We start from the raw sequence: 25,418 nt of genomic DNA on the forward strand, positions 1-25,418 counted from the left end.
GGACTCATGATTCAATTCGTCTCGACTGGAGGGAGGTCAATTCCCCAATACCATTGGTTTAACGTGCTCTCCGAGCTGTTATTAAGCATATCTTGACACAAAAACCAAAAAACATTTCGTCAATGTGAACAAGAGCGGAAGCGCCAAAATCGTGCGTTTGGGAAAAGAGTCTCAATTGATGATTTATGTTTTGTAAGCACTATCAAAATCATCATTTCTAAGCTAGCTACTACACTAACGAGATATTCGTCAACTACCTGATATATAAAGGTTCAAACAAAGAAGAAAGCAACAATTTTCAGAGCATATGCCTAGTGAAGGTATTTCTTTTTTTTATTTCCTCATAATACTATTTAATATTATGCGTAAATTAAAAATAAACATAAATGTTTATTTATCGAGGAACGCACTACATGTTTTGGTAAGATCTTTATACCTGACAAGAATCACGACGAAGAATTACTGGGACCGCGAATTCGAGTGCTCCAAGTCTACGAGTAAAAGTTACTTTTATACCCGAAATATGTCGACATTTTCTCAATAGACACAAATATAGTGATATTTAAAATGTAAACAATAATAAAATTATAAAAGTAGTTAATAACCTTTCAAGTTAAGATGAATCGGGCTACCTTTGAACCGATTTAACCAATTACCCTCATTTTAAAGGTTTTATTACAAAATGATCAAACGTCTAACAGTATTTTATTACGACTTTATTAATATTAAACACTACAAAGTTGTCACAGCGTGAGATAACCGTTCAAAAAAATACCTGACGTATATTAATCCCACTTTGATATAATGAGCCATTATTTAAATGCATACAAAGTATGTTTTCACAATCACGAGATTAGTTGATCGTTAAGCCTGCAACGTAAATAAATATTTGGAGCTATTCACAAAACAACGGCAGTAAAGGCGACCGCAGACTAACGACATCAAAGGATGCTTTACATAAGATTTATAGCTGTTGAGAAAAGTAAATGGTGATTGAAGTAAAAGTATTTATGTTGAGCAATTAGATGTCTTTAGTATTGATAGTTATGTCCCATTTTATTGTTCGCTTGTCGTTTCAAAACATCTCGTAGATAATTGGAACTGTTTTTACAGCAGGATCCCAGAAAACGTTCACACATATTCAATTGCAAAATTAAAATAAATTCTTAAGGAACATTGAACGGTGTTAAATCTCATAAATCTGATAAGATTTTTTATTTGGTTGAACGCTTTAATATCCGGAACTACTGATCCGATTTGATTTTTTTTAAAAGTGTTAGTTAGCTTATCTATCGAGGTAGTCTATTTACCACATGAAGCTATATAGATCAAGCTTATTGACATAAGAGCGGAGTATTAGGAAAATGTACCGAAAACGGGGGAAAATTATTTTATTTATTTTAAATCCCGCTGTTTCTTTCGCCGGTCTTTTCAAGTCTGATGTGCTATGTTTCTATCCTGTCATACATTCAATAAGTAACTATAATACTTCTTTAGTGAATAAAGACTTTGACTTTTTGATTTCGATCGATAATTTAATATCCTACTTAAGATTAAATAATGGAATTAAAAGAAAAAAAGGTTGATTTTAATTCATCAACATTAGGTTAGCAGGTTTGTTTGCAGGTTACCTAAACCACTTCCTTGACATAGCCCGTAATAATGCTTCAATGAGTTTAGGCTACTGTACTCTATAAACAAAAACCTTTATTTGTTAGCTGGACTATTAGCTGGACTATTAGCTTGGTATGATGACACAGGCTGATGGAACGCGCCTACCTAGACGCGCTCCAAGGTACAGATACCGGAAGAGCATACCACACCTAGAGATTACAACGGTTACTCACCTCTCAAGAAATCGTAAAAACGATTCATAACCTACTTTTCAATTTCTTTGACAGCTACTTAGATAGACACATGCAGGTGTCTGTTTAAAATCAAAAGAAATAATAATGAAAAGAATATAATACAGAAATTACTCAGCTAATAAAACTAAAAATTGAATAGAGAAAATACTAAGGATTGCTGTCTGGCTGATTAATGGTCAATGGGGGACCATCGATAACTGGTCATTACATAGACTTATTACATACATTTGGCATTGTAAAAAATATTAACTAACTTTTACATCGTCAATGCACCTCCAAGATAGGAAATAAAATATTATATCACTTGTACTTGTTACAGTGGCTCACTAACCCTCCAAACCAGTACGCAAAAATACTAGTAGTTGGTTTGCGGTGGAATTTGTGATGTGTAGGTGGTGTCTACACAGGGCATGCACCAAGCCAACCAAGTGGCCTGTAAGGAATAAAGCTGACCGGGCTTGCAGGTTAATGAAACAGCTCGTGAACTATTCACTAACATGTTTTAACACGATTAAATCTCAAAGCTGAAAATCGCATTACACTGACACTTAAGTGTATTAATCAGTATTTGACCGCTGTAAGCATGGTTTAAGGTTTCTTAATCCAAACCAAGGATCAAGAATGTATGATTAAACACATCATATTCTATCCTCTTTGTATTTCACTTATGAAATATTGAGAATCGTGTTACGGTGATATGCTGTTTTGGTGCGTGTTATATATGTGTCAAAACAAATCAAATCAAATCAAATCAAAATATACTTTATTCGAGTAGGCTTTTACAAGCACTTTTGAATCGTCATTCATCATAAATCATCATTCGAATGTAGATTCTAACGAGAAGAACCGGCAAGAAACTCAGTGGTTACTCTTTTTCAACATCTAAAAATACACTCATGTTAGTTAAATACAATTATATGCGTATTTTATGTCTCCTGCCTGGAAGTCAACGAGCATTAATATAAATGTTATCATTATTTACGATCGTGTACTTATGTGTCTTTCGAATATGTTATACCTGGTCAGAATTATTAAATAGTTATAAAAATCATCTATATATGTTACTTCAATATGTCCTAATCCAATCAAAAAAGAATGAAGATAAACATATCTTAAACGTGCATACTCTATGCCATTTACACAATACAGCTATGTTATATTATGTATGTTTGTGTTATATTGTGTTCTTGATAAATATATCTTTATTAGTAAAACAAAACCATTCCATTTCACAACATAAATCAAATTTAATTTTACTTCTAAGCTTCGTTAACAGATTCGTCGACGTTTTAAACGTTTTTTCGCAAATCCACAATGAATAACATAGATTATCCAAGCTCTCGACCTATGATATCGCGTTAAGTCAATGTCGTACGTATATACGTTGGTATATAATAGCTGGTAGATCTTAATAACAACATAACAACAATATAACAACAACAACAATTATATGCAACAAGAACTGTCACATATACCGGACACCAAATGTCATCCAAGAAATCGTAAAAGCATTCGTCATTAATAGCAGTCACTTAATTCACTGATTTATGCGGTTCGAAGCTCGAAGATTAAAGCTCGCTGAAAGCCCTCGGGTGGCTTAAGTGTTTCGATCAAATATAGAGCTTTCAGACAAGTACTGTATTTTTAACTTGCACTCAGCTCGCAATAATTCACTGTGTGCAATGCTCAGATACAAATTATAAATAATTATGTATTATTATTATTATTTATTTATTATATTAAATATATTAATGTGAAATAAATGATTTTTTAAGTTATCTGTAAATTACAAAAACAACAGTCCGTCCATATTGTGTCAAATTCGGATTTCTATCAAAAGTTACAGTTCTATAACTAAATTAAAGTTTTCGTTTGTATTATAATCACTAAAAACTATTCTGAGGAGATTAGGGAATTATCTCAAATATAAGACAGAATATAAAAATATGTTACGAAGTGTTTCTTGATGTTCTAATAAATGTGTTAGGATTAGTTTATTATTAATAAAACAACGGAACACAGTTAATCAATTAGACCGAACCGAGAAATTAAGAGTTTACTAAATTTGTTGTTAAATTTATTTATTCATATATTTCCTGGCGGTGATGAAAAACATCTTGAGGAATTCATGTGTCGGATAAAATCTGCCGCATCCACACATACGCATTGAAGAAGCGTGGTTGAATAAGCTCTGAACCTTCTCCTTAAAAGTAGACGAGGCCTTAGCGCAGCAGGGAGTCACACAGGCTATTACCAAAAGGTTACATTAATGAAACAACCAAACTTTTTAATTAGCCTAACTAAGTCTACTTACGCCATCTATGTACGCACTTGTATTATTAAAGTCTAGCTTTATTTTTGTTTTATAATGTATTGATTTTACTGTTATTACTTATGAGTGGCAAATAAATAAATAAAACAACTAAAGATTAACTTGTGAGTAAATCTCTTACCAATATCATAAATGCGAAAGTTTGAACGGATGCAAGTTTGTTACTCAATCGCGACAGAACGGCTGAACTGGTCTGAGTGTTATTTTGCACAGAGATAGATTGCAGTCTGGAATAGCACATAAGTTACTTTACTTTAAATCTTGGACCTCCACCCCCTCACAAGCGAACAAAGCCGCGGCTGGGAACTAATTTTAATATACAATTCCTTTACGGCCGGCGGAAGTTTACTTAAACACGAATATATATTGATTTGATTCTAAAGAAGAAGACAGATCGATGTTTGACTTATAACTGCTAAACAAAATATATATAGTTAATTACAAGCATTCGTTTACCTTAACCTTGTAGTATGTATGTGTCCAATCTAAATCACTCCTTTAAACTGACTGATTTTAATTTTGATTTTATATCCTTAGTGATTTGATATTATTAGTCAATTTTATAAGAAGGATATAAGCATTTATGTAAACGCCTTGGCCTTACTGTGAGCCCGGCAGTGATTATCTTAGTTATGCGTCGTTAAGGCCGCATTTTGAACTATGTATTATTTTCTAATACGTACCAATGTAAGGTATTATTATCGAAATCAAAATCTCTAATGGGAAAAGAGTATTATTCTACCAAATTTATATCTCACTAACGCACGTATCGTGTATCGCCTATTTATAATTTATACCATATACCACGGGAGTAACTAAACTTTCTACTTCCATAGATTCCTTACGTACACACAAATAAACTTACCTCTTTATAATATTATTATAGAATTATAGATTTACATCTCTGAGGAGGACAAATAACAAAAAAAAAATCGCACAAGTCAGTTACACGGTTCTAAGTCCAGTCTAAACAACTGGACACATTAACCATCGCTAAACTTACTCACTGGTAAAAGCTATCAAATGAAATAGGGCTGTCACTTTAACCATTTTATATTTCCTTTTTATTTATTAATTATATTTACTAAATGACTTATGCGTACAGCAAGTCATATGGAATAAGTATATTTAACCTTGGACTAAGATAAATTAGTTAAATGCTTGGCGGTAAAATAAGCCAGTCCTTTTAGTAACGAGGACAATGATCGTACTTTATTATAAATTTGTTACTTTATTAAAATAACTTTCATTAGTGCTCGAAAAGCAAATCTTAAAACAGTTGCGGGAAGAAAACAACGCGCAAGTGAGCCTTATAACTCCTTGAGAAGCAATAATACTTTTTGCTTTGGTACATTGATAAACTGTTAAGTTAAATTTTATAAAAAGGGATCGTTATTTAACTACTGATTATGAGGACACGGGCAAGAATAAGGCTTACAATAAGTAAATTTCATTCTATTTAATTACTCTTCCACGGTTCGATAAAAAAACAGCCACAATAAGTAGTTCTAAGCAAGACAAACGCACTAACATCAGGCCTAAGATGATTCGCAAATCCACTGGCATGGATTTAGGGATGCCAAACAGAACTTTAATTAATTAATATACATTACTTAAATTAATTTAAATTTTCAAGTATTAAATCGAATGTTTTATCATAAGATAAATAAGCTTAACAAAATATATCCTCGCTAAACGATAATTATATCTATATAATGATTATTAATTAAAACTTTAATCGATGCCTGTATTTTAATATTAATTGATAATAACTGGATTATTTGTATTCATCTCTGGCAATCATAATTCAAATACAAATTTTACATATACAATATAACTTAATCGATAAACTATTTGTCTTTTTTTGACTTGTTTCTAAGAGCGTATCTTAACAGACGAGTGTCATTAGACGAGAGTCTAATGACAAGGTGAATTCATCAACATATTATAACTAGGGTCGATTGACGCAATAAACCAACATCAGTACTCGCAAATAATCCGAATAAATTTATTATCTAAATATAAATTGGCAGCCCTAGTGACGGACGCAGCTGCATCGCCCGATAGCTTATTGCTCGGACGTTCAAATTACATCCCGCAAACATAAATAATAGCTCATAAACACCAATCAAGACATTATTAACAGTGATTAAAGGCGAAAATCGCATACAATATTGTTCTAAGACAGTTATTTAAAGGTTGTCGCGCATTGAGCTCGATTAAAACGCTACATTATAAATGCAAGCGCGACTTGAGATTAGAATAGGGGCTATTTCTGCTTTTAGAGGGTCAGCAACCCTGTTGGATCTTATGCAGTTGGAATAAGGGTCATTTACGAACAGCATGGTGATAGTTTTGCGGCCACTGTTTTAGATACAAGAATCCATTATTGATTGTCGTAAAGTATATTGTTTGTAATAGAGCGGCTAATATAGGGTTTGTAAGTCAATTTGCTGAATTAAGTCGATTGACCTTACAAACATTTGTATCGTACCGATCATACCTATATTTTTACGTCACGTTAATAACAGTAACTAATATCCACAAAAAGAATAAGCACTTAAATAAAATCACAAAGTCTGCACTACACGTTGAAAGGAGAATATCAGTTAATATTATAAATTAAAATAAATAAAGTACCTAAAAGAGACACTAATAATAATAAGTACAACCATATTATTTAATCGTGTCTCGATGATACAACGATAGAGCCAACAAACGCAACAAACGAGCAATCAATAAGGCTAATTACATCGCATAAACAATTCTCTCAAACAAAGCACGTGCACATACATTCAGTATATATTAATATCATTACACGGCCCAAAATATAAGCGCACCGCACCGAGCACTTTCAACTAATTGACTGTGATTTACAACTGCACCGGTTTATAGCTTCGCTTTTAGAATTTAAAAAGTTTTAAATAAAAACAATAACGATGGAATATGAACTTTCAAATTAGGAATAAAGGTCACCTTTTCGGTTGAGCCCGAAGAGTACATCGAACGTTTCGTACAGTACAGTTAATGGTAACCTCTCAACCACAAACTTCGTGGAATCGCTTGTTTATTTGTCAGCGTGTGTGGGATTTTTGATGGTTATATCGATGTCGGGAAGAGTAATTGCTCGAAGCATATTGTTTATGTTTATATGTTATGGCTTTATGAATACGACCGCTTTAAAGGCTTCGTTTGCGATCAATCGATGACCTATTAAATGCTTATGTCGGCTTCATCCGAGTTAATCGTTTCAAACGATCGACTCAATAAGTACAGCAATTTATTACTTCAAAGGGAATACTTACACAGAGTAACATTTATAATTGCAAAATGTTATTATACAATATTTAATTCAAATATAAAAGTGGATGATTGATATGAAAGTAAGCCATAAGTAAGACGTATTTAATTCTCCTGAATGCATAAAAAATAAATACCTGAATTAAATCAAAATGTTATTCACAGTGGGAGAACATTATATTAGGTTTTATACCGGATTATAAGTTCGAACTATTCAAAGATTATTTCAACAAATCATAAACCAACCGTGACCAAGTTAAATAAAGTTGAAACTAATTTTGTTTTTCGGCTTTTGTATCGATATGAATGAGTCAAATATTTAATTGTACAGTTTGCTACTTTGTATAGTGTATTTTTCAATTGTTTTTAAGAATTAATTTTCGTTTTTCGCACAGGGCAACTCTGCAATGACTCTGAGCAAACTAAAAGCTTAAGCCAATGGTTCGTGTTAGAATATATACTAACCTTTTCCTAATTTGTCGTCATCAGCTCCAGAACTCCACACAGGAGAGTCTTTCGACTTCGGCACGGACAGATTCAGCGGTTGATCGTCAGTCTTAAACGCGAACTGCACATTTTCGTATTCACTCTCACTAGTTCTAACACCTCGCTGAAGCAACTGTTCCTGCAGCTTGTTCTTATGCACACTTATATTAAACTTCCTGTCCGTCAGGTCTCTCGGCACTTGCGTACTTTTCTCTTGAAACGAAAAGTTCTTTTTGTTGTCGAAATTCCGTTTCACGTTCATTAGTTGACTCACAGTGGAACGCTTCGGTTCTTCTTTGGGCACGTCACCGTTTTTCGATAATCCTAAAATATATTCTATCGTGTGAGGAGTTGGTTTCTTGGGCGGTTTACCGTACACATGGGGATGCCAAGAAGGCTCCAAATTCTCCTCTTTATTTACACTGTCACTTACATTATGAGTATCCTTAGCTTTAGCCGCACTATTCGAATCATCTCTTTGTTCCAAACTCTCATTCTTTTCATAGTCTTCATCATCAGCTATAACCAGTTCTTCCTCTTTATCTTCATCATCGACGTTGATCTTCTCATCTTGTAATTCAGGACTCAGTCTATCGACCTCTTCCCCATATTGGTACTCCGTGTATGACGCGTCAGTGTTATAGCTATGCACGTCGATCAGTCTGTCTGCCTGTCTAATCAAATTCGGCGTTGCGTAATTGGACACTACAGTTTGCATCTCTCCGGACTCTTTCGATGTATCTTGTTTGCATTCGACCACGTCTTGTTCGCTCATGTGTAAGTTTCAACCGCGAATCGTACGGAAATAGACTCTCATGTTTGTTTTTATGATTGAATTAGCGTTTAATAGCCACTCGGGATTGACGCTAGTTGGGTCGTTTGATGTCGAATGCGGCTTTGAAGTCGTTGAATGTTTTCACCGCTTCCTGTAACAAACGGACGATTTGAGTCTAATTGAGTGAGTGTTTCGATCGACCAGGGTTCTGCTCGGTCTATTTTAAACTTAACTGCAAGTATCTATTTAATACGTTCCCTTATTATGTTTAAGATTATATGTACAATGGAAATAAAATGTCTGAGTTTGTTACTAAATATCTGAACATTAAATCAAAATGATATCATATTAATCTAACATTAAGATGAATCTGATAAATTCATACAATGAAAAACTTAAATTGACAATAAAATCGTAAATGCAATATTGAAATATATTCAAAATGAGTTATAGAAATAGAATCGTAGATAAAAGGGCATACGTTTTATTCGCCTACCCCTCGTCGTGCTCTATCTAGGCTCACGACTACCCCTCGTCATAGTCACCTCTCCCCCCTGACCCCCGATCGCACTCACACAAAAACGTGTAACATGTAACTATCATCGGTAAGCGCTGATTGATTTTTATTGGACGTGCGTAGGGTTGACGCTAAACTTTTCGTTTTAATAATAAACAAATAAAATCTACACAGAGCAATGGCTAAAACAGGTGACTCTTAACCGAATATTGCTGGTTCTAACCCAGCAAATACTATTCAGTATTTATGTACTTAATTTGTGTTTAAAATTATCTCGAGCTCAGCTATGTTGGACAAAATCGGGAAGAAGCCTGTATCGGATTTCTACATTTTCACCAAGCCACGTTGAAGTAGCGTGGTGGATTTGCTCCAAACCTTATCAACTGGAAAGGAGTTGAAGGATAATAATTACAAGTTAGAACTTTACTTTCGTTTTAAATGAATTATATCTAAAAAGCAAGGAAACAACAGCTTGTATGCATAAATTAACGTCGAGAGTTCAGTTTATAATAAACAAACTATTAAAGAGACATCCAAAACTTTATCGTCAAATTAGTAACACCTTTGAACATGCCGTTCAGCCTTATTTTAATCTTTATATATTAAACTACAATTCAAAAAACATACGCAACATAGATACACAAGTTGCATGAGATGCAACAGACGACCTTATCGCTAAAGCGATCTTCCAGGCAACCTATTGACAGAGGAACAACTTTAAAATATGTTGGAAGGGGCACAATAAAGAAAATAATCAATTTATAATAATTAATATAACAATACATACTATGAAACAAATGCTAGATAAATTCTGTATTAACAACATTAGTTTATTAACGTCCCGATGCTGGGCAAATGCCCCTTCTCCTATTTAAGAAGAAAGTCTGGAGCTTTCTCTAACACGCTGCCACAGTGCCTTTTAAAGAATTTAAATAAGATTAATTTACTCTGTATGTGTATATGACAGATGTCACTCAATCCGTCATTAGAACTCAATATTTTAAATTATTTTACGTAAATACGTCACTTATTAAATATTGTACTTTTTAATATTTTATTGAGTTTATTAAATAATATTAATAGTTATTATCTCCTCTCTCATATCTGCACTTAGCTGTTTTCTTTCTAAGCTTCTATCAGCGAAGGTTGTCTGTGAGAGATCGTTAGAATCGCGATAAGACCGCCTTTGCGCTCCATTTGTTAAATATTATATTTTTTTTGGTTTCTCTTATGTTCACTCATATGTTATTCGATAAAATATTTAAATAAATAAGGCATTTTACTCATTACACGATTAGACAGATGATTAAAAAAGGGTTTAGTTCAAACGTTTTGAAAAAAGTAACATAACGAATCTGAATTATCCTTAAGGCCTCCTCTCTTTATGAGGAAAATAGAAGACATTTCTTAATTTAATTGTATTTGTTTAAGATAATCAAGTAATTTAATTGGTAAAAATAATATCTACTGAGTTTCTTGCCGATGGTTACTTTATAATTAATACTATATTAAAAAGTCATTAGTGATTTTGATAGCATACTGGAATATATCGTATATTTTGTTATTAAGTGTAGTAGTATACTCAATCTACACTATCAAGATTGAGATGAAACAAGATTTAAATATAACAGTCAGATGCGATCACATGGCGAGTTGTCATTGACATACAATTATTACATTTTTAAATGTCATTACTATAAAAAAAAAAAAACCAATAATCTTTATATTAACTCTGTTTCGTTATAAATGTTGCAAATACAATAAATCTTTACCAATTTTATTACAAACATTAAAAAATGATATTTAAATTAAATGTCAATGAATCGTTAATTATTTTTTTTCTTATAAAAGTTAATATCTCTTAAGTGTGATATTTGATCACTTTAATAAACCATTAATATGTATCTAAAGTTCAATTTGTACAAAGTGTTACATTTCCTTTAAAGTATATATGTATCTTATATATTAATATATGTTACTAATTTAACTTTATTGTCTTCCAATGCTCGATGCAAAAGGAGTACTTAATGCCACCCGAGCGTTCTCTGCCAGTCAAACTTTATTTTAAGTAAATAATATTCACGTTGACGGCATAAGCTTCATAACTAACAGAATTACGTTAAGAAATGTAATCTAAGTATTTATTCAATAGAGCCGTGATAGAATAAAAAAAAAACAATAGTTTTACTATTTATATTTACAATTACTTACTAAAATAATATTTCTTTTTTCAATGTGGCAACCCTGTCGATAAATTGAAACAAAGCTGTCAGAGGGGGCATCATATCACAGTTCGCATACTCGAACCGAAACCGATACATTCTGACAGATGAAAATTAAATGCCTATAGCATTTTCTGTGTCGCTTGTGAACGTCCGACAGTAAATACGACGTTTAGCGAGTTTATTGTACGAGGAAATTTTTATTTACATTATTTCCCTTGATATATTTAAAAAACGTTTTAAAAACGTACATTATAGTAACAAATCTCCTGTTTAATTATGTTTGGGGGGATTTTCCTTATTAAGTACAATTTGAATTTTATACAAAACCGTAGCATATAAAACCTCTTTATTGATTTCCAAAAGATCATCATCAGATAAAGCACGCATTATATCCTCCGTAACATCTTTGTTCATACATACATAGGTACATATATAAACACACAAAGCGCTATCTAAAAAAAATTTTTTTTTTTTATTAATGTTTTCATTTTTGACAACGGTATTAAATTAACGAATACACACTATTACATTGATTTTAATACAATTCTACAATTTAGCCTATGAATCATTATTCATGTTAAAATGTGTAACTTTGTTATTAATTATTAAAATATAACGGCTTAGTCTTATAGGCTATAAAGTAGTAAAATAAAACAAAAACAATGTTTTTCGGTTTAAAATTATTCAAACATTATCATAACATTTGAATCGTTTTTTTAATATATATATTTTAATTTTGAAACTAATGACGGGTGGGTATTTAATACAACTATAATATCAACGTAATTTTTTTAACGTAAAACACCGAAGTCGTCTTATTTCGTCATTGTGAAAATTCATTACCAGTTAGAACATATTCATTTTAAAATTGTGAAATTACTACAGCAAAATAGATGCCGCCCAAACCGATATAAAAAAAAACAGAAGTATAATATCAATCAACTATAAACAAACAATATCAAATGATTTGCCAAAACAAAAAAAGAATCAAAAGAGAAACTAATGTCAAATATTTAATGTGTAACACATCAAAAAGTAAACGACTATTAAAATTTTAAAACTAATAAACGCAATTATTCTATTTGTGTCCGATTCATAAGCCAGATGTCCGGTTCAAATATACTTATGATCAGAGAAATGTCAAAATCAAAGAATTATTTAAATATATTTAAAAAAAAAAATACAGGAAATGTTACAAGGAAACTAGTCGCTTTGAAAATTGCCCGACACGTTCCTGATTCGCCATTCGTAGCTTCCGACGACTTATATTAAAATTATAATCACATCAAAACTAATTTGCCGTTTGAATTTCTTTTATGTGTATTAACGACCCTATTACGAAGAGTTAGGGCTGTTAATTGCTGCGGCTTTGGGTAACGACCGTATTTTAAATTTATCGTTGATATCAAAGGGCCACACACGTCGCGTACTTCCGCAACTGAGTAAGTTCTATCGATTAAAATTATAATCTCTATACATCGGGCGTTCGATGACTTATTGATTTTATTATTTGCGTAAACCAATCATAATAGGAGTAAAAACAAAACGACGACAACTTCTAAATTTTAGTGACGTGATATGATTGGTCGAAATATTAAATAAAATATGGTGCACATTATTGATTGGTGAAAAAGGAACGTTTCGAATGTCGTAATTGTTCTCGAAACTTTGAAAGTGAAAATATAGTAAATTATTAGTAGCAAATTGCATGTAATATGTAAATCTATCTTGTCCTTTGATTGGAATAAGGTATTTATTTCGTTTGAATGGTGAGTGGGCCAGTGTAAAATTTATAGAAGGAGAGTCATCCTCACGATGTTTTCCTTCAGTGCCGAGCACGAGATGAATTATAAACAAAAATTAAGCACATGAAAATTCAGTGGTGCCTGCCTATTTTTGAACCCGCAATCATCGGTTAAGATGCACGCGTTCTAACCAATGGGCCATCTCGGCTCATATCCCTACCTAATATAACTGTTTTATTACAAGTGACTATCTTAAAACACTGCAGACCAAATTTCTGGGCTTTTACTTCCACGTCTCGGAAAACACGTTAATCCATTAGACATAAGCCTAAACTCTCTCGAGTTTTGCTGATTGCCGTCGGAGTGTACCTACTATAATTTATCTTGTTCAATTCGCTAGTTCATAGTGTTCTACAGGTATCCTACATCGTGTTATAATTTAAAATGAAAGTTACTTTTGTATTTAAAAGTTAAGTACACTAGTGGAATTTTAAATACATACGTTAGTATGTTAACCAAGGTTACCAGATCAGATTACACCTCTTACTCACTTCTACAACTGTGATAATGGTACATTTTAAATAATTACATATAAAGTTTTTATTATCTGTGGACACACTATTTATACCGGCTACCACCGAAGGGGTTTTTATGATATCTGTTGGCGGATGAGCAAATAGGCCACCTCATGTTAAGTGGTCACCACCGCCCATAGACAATGACACTGTAAGAAATATTAACGATTCCTTACATTGCCAAACCTTGGGAGATAAGATGTTATGTCCCTTGTACCAGTAGTTACACTGACTCACTCACCCTTCAAACCGGAACACTACAATACTGAGTGTTTAGTGTTAGAATATCTGATGAGTGGGTGGTACCTACCCAGACGGGCTAGCACAACGCCCACCGCCAAGTATACCACAGCTATACTTTTTACTTAACTGTTCTAATATATAACTAAATAGGAAGGAATTAAAGTGTTCAGAGTTCCTGTATGTATGTATTTAAAATAGGTAACCAGATTCAGATGTTTCGGCCCCAGCATCATCCCCAGTGGCACTGGTTAAAACTTTTCTAGTTTATTCTGTCGTTTATATCAATTTTCGTAATTATTTCTGTATTCTGGTTTCAACTTTGAGGCAGTGAGTTTCATGACATGACAATATTCATAGACTTTCCTATTGAATTAAATTGGTATGTGTAGTCGGAGCGGCGTTTTTATATATAAAAGGTAACATGAAACCGTCAAAATTGATCTGGAGTGTAATCGTTTCTGCCTACACAACGGCCAGTATCGCTTACTCAGTATTTAAAAAAGTCCTACAGTATTAAATTATTATGCTTACAATCGAATTCAATTAACGTCATTAAGACAATACTTGTTAAGTAAAATATATGTTAACGATTTATTCATAGGAAAATAAAATCTATTCTTAAGGTTTAAGGCATTTTTCAGCGTGTATTGATAATTGACGTACATTCTTTAGAATATTATATTTGCATTTGTGTCATGTTTATATTTTAAATAGAAATTATAGTTTTGTTTCAATAATGTCACCTGGTAATAATGCTTAATTCAAATACTCGATCAAGTCAATGAAAATAGCGCAGCTCTTTTCTGTATGCTGATGTAGGTTTGGACAGGGCCGGACCGTAAATTTAGTGGCCCCTGAGCTAACACTACTTAGGGACTCACCTAAGACATATCTGAACGTAGACTTGAATTAAATTAATTGAATGGTTTTGATTAATTTCAGGACTCACAGGACTGCAAACCATACGATCCGCTTAATTTAATAAAGTTATGGATTCTTTCGCATTATCGTCTATTTTTGACTTTGTCTCGACTATGCTGATGCCCCCTTGAATCCAAGGGGCCAGGGCCCAAAAGCCGAAAAAGCTATATGGTATATCCGGCCCTGAGTTTATGCCTTCTTGAATGAAATTACAAATGCACTTATTATATACAAATATATGTGCATCCTGTTTAACAGGTAAATTTAATACCTACTTAAAAAAAATCAAGCTAAAAGTACACAAAAAGTAAAAATAAAATGGTAAATTAAAATTTATATAAAACGTTTTTGATTAAATAATAATCTATTAATAATTATTATTAACACCGTGGCCGGAACTCAATACTGGTTTATATAGCGGAAAGTAAAGGTAAAATGGCAAAAAGAATGTTATCATTTTCCCGTTAAAATGCAATTCTAATACTCTCGACTAAAATTTGACCCGCCTCTAGACGGAGGCAAAAAGACGAGATTATTCTTAATATTTTTGATTAAACAGCAGTCTTACTAAACGTCAAGTGAATGATGAAACACATCGACTTCTCTCTTTATTATGAGCTTGAACTGTATTGAGATTAATATTCAAAAGAAAAATACTAACCATTATTTGTGTGAAACATTTTAGAGTATTTAATCATAATTTCTCAACTCATTAACTATTAAGCTAATACGGTTAGCAAGTTCATAACTTTATGGACGATCAATATGGCTTTTTAATAATAAAAATATTTGAAATAGATTTTAATTTTAATACAAAGCATATTGAAAAAAATATATAAGCATATGAAAACTAAAAAAAACATTATAAGGAAATTGAATTTCACAATAAAAACAATCATATAAGCGCAAATATAATAATCTTCTTTTCAAGAATGTCTTATGTGCATTAAAACGTAAATTAGCATCAGTGGCTACTAACTATTCGATTTTTGACAGACACGAGGGAATTTGTGCCTGTTATTATAATAGTTTGAGCAGCATTTGGACCGGAACCCAGCAGTACAAACTGTTTAGCTGTAGAATACCTTGTAAATGGGAGGACAGTATACCAAGCAGCATACAAAAAAATCTTTTACAATAAAAAGAAAGTCGACTCTACATTTTAAGTGTACGTCTTGTAACTCAGTTAGGACATTGTCTCTATATACAGAGCTTACATGTATACTATATTTCCCACTGCTGGGCCAATGCCTCCCGTCTCTTGAAGAGAAGGTTGTAGAGCTTACTCCACAACGCTGCTCCGATACGGGTGAAATGGTGAAATTATAAATACAAATTAACCACATGAATAGTTCTCTTTGCCTGGGTTTGTATTCAGAATCATCGATTAAGTTTTGTCTTGTAACCACTGGGCCATCAAGATTCTCATGTTTATTTAAATCCACGAAAATTCAGAATAAGCGAGTCTCACAGTAAAATGTCTGTAGTCTACTGAGAGGTTCCCTCCAGAATTAGACTAGGTCTCAGCTGCACTCAGAGTACCTGACTTAAAGTGCATTGGAAACGTATCCTTTTAGCGTTTCATCCCGATGTCCAACTGCATTGAAGTCTACATCGAAAACATACCATATAGATACGGGTACTTAAATTAATAATAATTTTCCAAAATTCTGGTCAAGGTTTTTTTAAAAAATAGGTAGTCGTACGGACATATGGACCATCTGATTGTAAACGCTCACCATCACTCATAGACATTGGCGCCGTAAGAAATATTAACCATTCCTTACAGCAGAACACAACATACTGAATATTGCTGTTTGTCGGTATAATATGTGATGAGGGGGTGGTAAACAGGCGAGCTTGCACAAAGACCTACCACAGATTAAAAAAAATGCGAAAGTATAGTAGCTTGTATATGTATGTATATCTCACAGCTAGGCTCAAACCTCTTAAAGTTGGTGGACTAAAATGTGCACGTGAACATGATATGTGTTGAATGATCAACTGATTTTAGAGATTGTCAATTGACTATTACCGACTAAAACTAATCTTATGTATGTAAATAGTAAGTCATTTGACTTTTACTATACTATAAGAGCCGCCGGCCATCAGTTCGTACGTACAACAGAGTCTTAGAAAGGATCTTTTGATATTTTTTTTTAAATGAGATAAATTATAAACACAAATATTAAGCACATGAAATGTCACTGGTATATGGTATACCTGTTAATAACTTGTGTTCGGTTTATAAATATCCTCTCATTCATCTGGAAATTTAGTATTGAACGGAAAAATTATTGCGAAGAAAGTCGCTTTTTTGTAATGTCTCTTGACATCATATGTTAGTCCTATACAGTATAATTTCATATATATATATAATATACCTAGGTAATAAGAGAAAAAATAATCAATGCAAAATAAATAATCTCCAAAAATTGTACGCAACACGGAAATACTCACTGTGGGAAGTCCCCTTTAGCTGGCCTTAATTAAATTTGAGTCTTGATATTTTTACTAACGATAATAAAAGTACCATCAACAAACCCAAAATTATACTATATTAAATTAGGCTTAGCTGAGATATATATGATACTCATTTATGAATATGTTGCGATTGTGTGCGCAACGAGGCGCATGCGCACCCACATAAAGGCTTTCACAACAAGTTGTGTTATCAAAGTGTTATCTGTCAATGCGTGTCTCTTGTTGCGTACTTGTATGCAATTCTATTTTACGCCATTTTTTTTTTTTCATTTTTTACATAATGATACAAATTATTATTACGTTAATGTTTGCAAAATGAAATTATTTTTATTATGTAAAAATATTATTGTTGCTAACTAAAAATACTTTTTCGTAGATGTATTGTTACTTATAAATTATGTTTTTATACGCATACAAAAAAATTATAAATATTACAAATTCAGCCACATGTGTATTCCGCCAACCCGCATTGGAGCAGCGTGGTGGAATATGCTCCAAACCTTCTCCTCAAAAAGGAGAGGAGGCCTTCATCCCAGCAGTGGGACATTTACGGGCTGCTTATGTATGTTATGTACGTATATAATTTTTTGAATATTGTACGTCAGTCACGTGAAATCTACTACTTACTAAAGACTGACCAATCCACGCGGAATCGTCCGTCGATGACAATAATCTATTAATTTTTTGGTTTCAGTTAATCCTACCTCATATTTTGTATGCACAAGCGGACGGTAAACAACTAGTAAGTAATAAAATAAACAAACATTTACATATTTTCTTTATTTAAATCTCTAAGATTATGTCGGGTGAGAATAATATCTCTAATATTATTCTCACCCGACACGGAACTCAAAAATACTGAGTATTAATGTTTATTGATTAAAAACATAATGTAAATATCAATACTAAATGACTTAATAATACATTAGTATCATTCGTTATCAATTGATTACCATTACCCGCCAATTTAATGTTATTAAGTAAAGATAATATAGAGTACCTACCTAAACAGATTTAAGACCATCATGTTATTTGAAATGTATAACGAAACGGATTTCTATTTGCATTGGATATGTAATTAATATTTATATCAATCAAGAAATAAATTAACATTATGTTTTACGTATAATATCGCAAAATATTTCTCATTTAAAAAAGTGGGGTCCTCATTATAAGTCTTACGAATATAGCGTTTGTGTTATAAGTGAAGGAGTTAGCCCTAATAAGTCTAATAAGAGCTCATAGCTCGATATGAACTATGAGTATTTAATCCTTACCGACGATTTATAACTTGGACATATTCTTCTAAATCAAAACATAATAATTATTTATATATGATTTAAAAAAGTTATTTATTTAGTTAACATTTTTTATTTAATATTTGTAATGATGATTTAGTAAGTGAAATTATATGATGCAATTTAAAATTCAAAAGTATTGATTTAACTTGCCAAGTATTTTATAGTATGACTTCGAACTCATGATATAATCTAATTCTATTTTTACATAAACAAAAAACTTTTCAAATTTCATCATATTTTAAAACACGACAATGAAAATAAGAAACACAAACTTAAACCATCTCGGATAATTAAATAAATAATAGTAATTACAATAAAAAATATTCGATTACTTTAAAAATCTAGAAGATTTTGATACCTATAACATATATATTGCCAGATATATTATTATAATGATATTAATTTTCTATGTCTTGGACCACAATTCCAAAAATATTATTACTAGAAGTTTGGACACAACGAGAACTCCGTAAACTAAAATCAATTAACGTCAACTATCCTTATCTATGAACGGCGTTACGAAAGTTTAAAATAACGTACCTATTTTGAATTTTCAAATAATATGTATCTATATTCCTAAATCATACAAAAACTTATTTGCTAATCTATTTTAATGTATTTTTATAGATAAAGGCATGTAAATATTTGATTTGTCATTAAGTATTTGATTTAATTATTAGCAATGTTATTGTTTAATTATTATTAATAATTAGATTCGATATTTCTAAAACATTTCTCTCTTGGCTTTAGAATAATTAATTTAAAAAAATCTGTTGCATTTTTTGCCGTATCCAATTTTAAAACATGATTGTAATTAAATTTAATTAGTGTAACATACTTAAAAGTTTTAATGTATCAAGTGTAATTATTTGAGATAGAATGTAATTAATTCGAATTACGAATAATTTTAAGATTGAGTGTGTGAAAGAATACAAAGGAAAGCGCTATTCTATCTTAAACAAATTATTTGAAAGCAAATATCTCTATTCGATAACAAATATAAAACCTTGATAATGAAAACATCGCATATTAAAAAGCAATTCATTCAAAAAAAGAAAAAGAACTGTCAAGGCGATATTAATCTAGATTTAACTGTTACGATAAACAAAAAAAAAACATTAAACAACAATCAATCAAATCGATTAACTGATAAAAATATTTCAGTCTATATCCGTAAACTTTATAAACGCAATCCAAAATAAACAATAAAAAGAAACTACACGTCTAAAAAAATAAAATAAAAGTAATTTTAATTTTAAACATTACGATAATGAAAGTCTCGTTAACATAATTACGTCTCAACTTAATTAAAAACCTTATAATTATGTTTTATTGCTCACCTGACCGGTCCGATATCCGTATCAATCACACAACACAAAAAAGGAACTCAATAAAAAGGCCACAGATTAAAAAAAAGCGTTCGTTAAAAACAATCAGTGAAACAATTCGAGTCAATTATACCACTTCCGAACGTAGTGTCAACGCATTGTTGGTAACAATGGCGTTCGAGGAACCGATTCGTAACCGAAAGCGTTCCGAGCGTGTTCCGAACGTGCTCCGAGCGTACCGCGCGTGTGTGCGGAGCTGTTAACGCGACGATCCTCACAGTTAGACTAACTCAGATCCAAATCGCTTAATTTTATGAGTTGTTGCCTTCTCCACCCCTCGTTGCGCGGCTGGTGTAACTTTGACGCGACGTCCACGGCAATATTGTTTAGAAATTAATTTAATTTGTAAATTTATATATTTGAACGTGGTTTTCTTTTGTACCAGCGAACAGTCAATTTTATTTTTTATCATGTATTTGTTAATTGCATAAAACTTTATATCAGCCATATTTTCGTAGTTATAAAAACAAGTACCGAAACAAATTTATCATTATAATCTAATATTTTATCATTATATATAATGTACTATTTTACATGAGATCCACCAGTGTAATTCTATAAGAAATAACTTCGAATCTCACTTCTCACGCTCATCTCTCTCGAGCTAAACAAGTTACATTACAAAGATAAATTATCTTTAATTAAAAAGGAAAAACAACGACTTATCATTTCTATTCATAAAGAATGTCAAAAATCGGAATTATCAATAAGCATATAAATATTCTGATACCAAGCCAATCCAAGAGATAGAAGTAATTAATTTTATCATCATTAAAACCACCTTCCAGTGCAATAACATTGTTTCCGATAATATTTATACCAGCAAGTAATAATGCATTTTTAGTTTTAGTATAAATAATTATTAAAAAAATGGGTGATTGTGTATGTATTGATTACTAACGATAAAGATCAAATATATTGTGATTTTATATCTTGGTGTTCAGGAATACCACATGGATAATTTTTATAAGTGTTTGGTTTAGCAATCCTAAGTTTGAATGTTTCCAGCACACTCCTGTGTCTCGAAAATCATGAAAGCAGTTAGTCCTGTGTCTATATTAAATCCTGTCGTATCATAATTACCACCCCAATGGATTATAAGAGTACACTTATCAGAGACACATCATCGACATGATATCATTTGCAATTAATCAATTTTATTATATTGCAGAATATTATCAAGCTCTTATCAAGTAATCCATCTTCAAAGTAATCGAGCCCATAGTTAATACTTTTTGGAAGTAGGAGCCAAGGTCTCATTGGTGGATTAATAAGGTCGATTGGGATTTGGAAGTCTACCCATTGGTCACTAATAAAAAAAAAAAATTTTCGTATTCCAATTTGTGACGTGAACAAATCAGTCATTTCAGGCACGAGGAACATAACTCCTCATATCCTATAGTTTATGCCGGTGTACAGTAGCAGTTTCTATTAGGTACGTTGACTAATTCCCACTAAGTAAAAATAAATAAATGATAAAAATAACTAAAAGCATTAGTCGTTGCCAATATAATATCACCCTTTACATAAATATTTTTATGTCCAAAGGTCAAATAATTTTAATCCATATTAATATTTACACTTCTTTGAACCTTATCACGAACATAAAACAAAACATAATCGTAATATTTTTGATTGATGCGACATTATCTCCCCAGACAGCCGCGCACAGACTTATATAACATCAACTTAAAAAAAAGGACCTGTTGACTTATCAATGTTATCTATATTACATTATCAGAAATTATATAAAATATTCTATGCTATGTGCGGTTAAGTAAAAGTTGTATTATATTTATCGGCCCCTATCAATAACATATTAATATAATCGTTATCTATGTACATCATCTTTTGTACATTAATAAAACCATAAGATGTCTGTACACAATATACTAGACAAACACCACAGGCTATAAAATGCTCGAGGATACAGGAATGTTTATTGATAAACATTATATAAAATAATACATTAAAATATTGCATTGAAAAACCACTAGAAAAAATCATTATTAAAATTCTTGAAAGACTATTAAAAATGCAAGCAAAGAGTTCACTCGTACTAATTGCCTTAGTTACAGCATCCGTATAACTACGCAAATTCGAGAAAAGGTACCGCATTACAAAGTCACTGCGCGCAGAGCATTTAGCGCCGGTACAGTAGCAATAACTCAGCGCAGGAAATCACGTCATCGCTCTATTACAGCACGCACACCAACACGGTCACTCACACGAGCAAGGTGTCTCGTGTCGGACGCGAGGATTATACGTTCAAATGATAATGGTGTATCGGAAAATAAATCGCACCATTAATAATGGAATATGATTTGTTGTATCTGTACTTTTCTTTTAATTAATTTTCTCTGGTGGTTCTCCTTTAAATAATATTCTCATATGTTGATAAATATTGTGCAAATAATTCATTAGTATTAAGTAGGAGCAGGAGTAAAGAGCAGGTAACCTGAGGTACAGGTTTTTTGCAAGAACTGTATTCAGAATGCCCGGTAATGACTGACATTAACAATTAATTTATCATTTAATGTTATACTGAAACTCAGGAACAGTGTACTTGCAAATTGCACCTTCCCAGGTTATGATCACATTCATTACTTTAAGCACAGCCAACATAAAATCGTTCTAAGAGGACGAACATTAAGTAGAGTAGCCCATAAAATAATATCACACATTTAAGATATGGTTTGCTTTCCTGAATCATATCTTACCCTAATAAAATTGCCCACACATGTATCTTTGTTTAATATTTCATTGAAATTACAAAATGTCGGCATTTTTGTAATCTTCAAAAAGCGTCATAATATTTAAATATTTTTGTTTAGGTTGGCTTAAATCATTTAAAATCTAAAAAAATAAAATAATTAACTAACCATAATGACTAAACCTGCTTCATGTATCACTATCCCTCCACTGCTGATGACGGTATGAATATTCGGTAGTTTCTGAGTTTATCGCATTCAGATTGACAGACAAACAGACGCGGTGAGAGACTATGTTTTATAATGTGTATTAAAAATATTTGTAGTATGAAGTTAAATAGACCTGCAGTCATAGCCAGGCGCATGTCACCTCTTATATATTGCTGTATAATAATAACTATTTTTTATGCTGTAATCTCTAGGTTCGAATAATATAACACTTTTCACGATTTCGATGCATGATGTAATGACTAATGATTGTATTTAATATAATAAGTACCGCGATAAAGTGCTTATTAAATGATAAGTCGAGATACTTTACGCCTTGGATTACATTTAATCCTTTATGACTTAGTTTAGACGCTTATTGTAAATTTTTCCATGCGATTTTTTTATAAGATAGGAAAAACTAAACAATCACAATAATAATGTATTTATGCAAAAATGTAAAAAGCAGATTATGAGACACTCTCAAATAAATAGATAAGATTAATAAAACATAAATTGATTTAATTTTAAATGTCAATATAAGATTATAAAATAAATGTTGCATTATATTATAAACAATATTAATTTATATTTTCTTGAATTAGATAAATAAAAGGAAGATTTATTTAAACGAAAAATTGCTTGCACTCTAATGTAGCGAATCTCTAACGTCCCTAATTGTGTGCGTTGCCATCACATCGTATTGTTAATACTATGTATTCATTTGACATATTAACGTACGTTGTATTAAGCGTACATCATCAACGTATACATAACACGTATATAGGTTGTATGAAAATGCATAGCTAATACGAAATTTCCCAAAAAAAATCATTCATAAAATGCGTTAAGTAGCATTAAAACGTTTACCTTGTTCAGTGAGTAAGGGGTTGGTGATGTGTTTGTGTTGTTAAAATTATGATGTTAAGAACACCCTGTGTAAGTAATACGTTGTAATAGTAATTAAGCCGCCAGTTCGCGGAGTACACGCACGCTTTTAATTAGGAGCCCCGTCGGATTGTACGTATTGTATTTTTATAACAGCGTAGTGTTATAGTGTCGCTTTAATTGCCTAAGTTCTCGTTGTGTTTAATTTTTTAATGATTAGTAATTTTCATGAAACTGTTCAGGCTTAATGACTTGTTTTGCTCTTCGAATATTGTAACTATGTCCTTTTATTGGTTTGTACTTTCAAGTTATAACGATTTTTCTTAACAGAAATATTATATTTTTTAATCGGGATAGATGCAAAGTCGCTTGTTAAGTCCAGTTAAAGATATATTATGTTAAAGTTAATGCATTATAATTTAAATATATGTTTGACTTAATGTGAGTTTACGTGTAAAACATTTAAAAAAAAACTAGAAAGATTATTACATACTATATTTAAATACATTCAAGATAGTTCTTAAATATTATTTATAATAATCATTATTTGATAAGGTAGAATCATCTGAGCTCAAAAAAGAGGTTTTATGTATTCATTGTAAACGTTATTATCTCCGTTAGGAAATAATTTATTGTGCAAAATAAATAAATTAAAGTTTAAATAAAAAGTAACTACCGCAAAGTAATTACCCAATCCTGTGTCTACGACGTAGCGCCACGTGCTACAGGCTACGACCTACGTATTTAACCAACAAGTTATTTTAAGAAATTGAAAAGTCACGTATTAAATTTACTTAATTTTCATTTCAACAACATTGATTATATCAGAAAATATTTAAAAAACTTAAAATGTACCGTTATTACTTGATAATCATTTCATTTTCGACAATTCGTATAAACTCTGATCGTTTCCATGAACAATGTTTAAACGAAATTGTATAAATTTTAATTGGAAACGATAACATGAAGAAATGTAAAAAAACTTATTTTACTAACAATACGAAAACATAGCTTACGAAGGAATGTGACGATTAAGTGTGTGCAATATAAAATTATTAATATTCCAATGATAAATGACAAAATGGTCCAGTTAAGATAATAATTCAATTTCAAGTTCTTAACCGGGTATAAAATAAATCCGATTCACACTGGACTTAACTTATTTGAGAAGATTGAGTGAGCCAGTGTAACTATAGACACTAGGTAACATCTTAGTTTCCAAGTTTGGTGACGTATTGGTGTAATGAGGAATGACAATAAAGATGTCTATGGCAATGGTGAAAACTTACCACCAAGTGGCCCATTATTCAGCGCGCTACCTGACATAAAAACATAGCATCACTATCATTTTAACTATGTAACTAAGTTCCTTAACTAAACAGTATCGAATTCAAGTGAAAATTCAAGTTCTCTGTTCGAAGTTAAACAACATGCATTCCTTTATGGACTTAA

The 25,418-nt window shown here is 31.6% G+C and overlaps 1 protein-coding gene across 2 annotated transcripts in view; it reads right to left on the minus strand.

The window, feature by feature from the left end:
- LOC125071491 (homeobox protein mls-2) overlaps positions 1–20,368 on the minus strand; it is an 84,306-nt gene extending 63,938 nt beyond the window's left edge. The window contains exons 1-2 of one of the 2 annotated variants that reach the window (XM_047681759.1): positions 20,113–20,368; positions 7,966–8,912 (exon numbers count right to left, since the gene is read on the minus strand). In XM_047681759.1, coding sequence (XP_047537715.1) covers positions 7,966–8,761 — 796 coding nt within the window. In that variant the 5' untranslated portion in view covers positions 8,762–8,912; positions 20,113–20,368. Of the gene's footprint in view, positions 1–7,965; positions 8,913–17,447; positions 17,569–20,112 lie in introns of those variants that run through there. The other variant, XM_047681760.1, reaches the window with a different exon arrangement.
- Positions 20,369–25,418: the final 5,050 nt, after the last annotated feature.

Source organism: Vanessa atalanta, chromosome 19, assembly GCF_905147765.1.
Source record: "Vanessa atalanta chromosome 19, ilVanAtal1.2, whole genome shotgun sequence".
Classification (NCBI taxonomy): Eukaryota; Metazoa; Arthropoda; class Insecta; order Lepidoptera; family Nymphalidae; genus Vanessa; species Vanessa atalanta.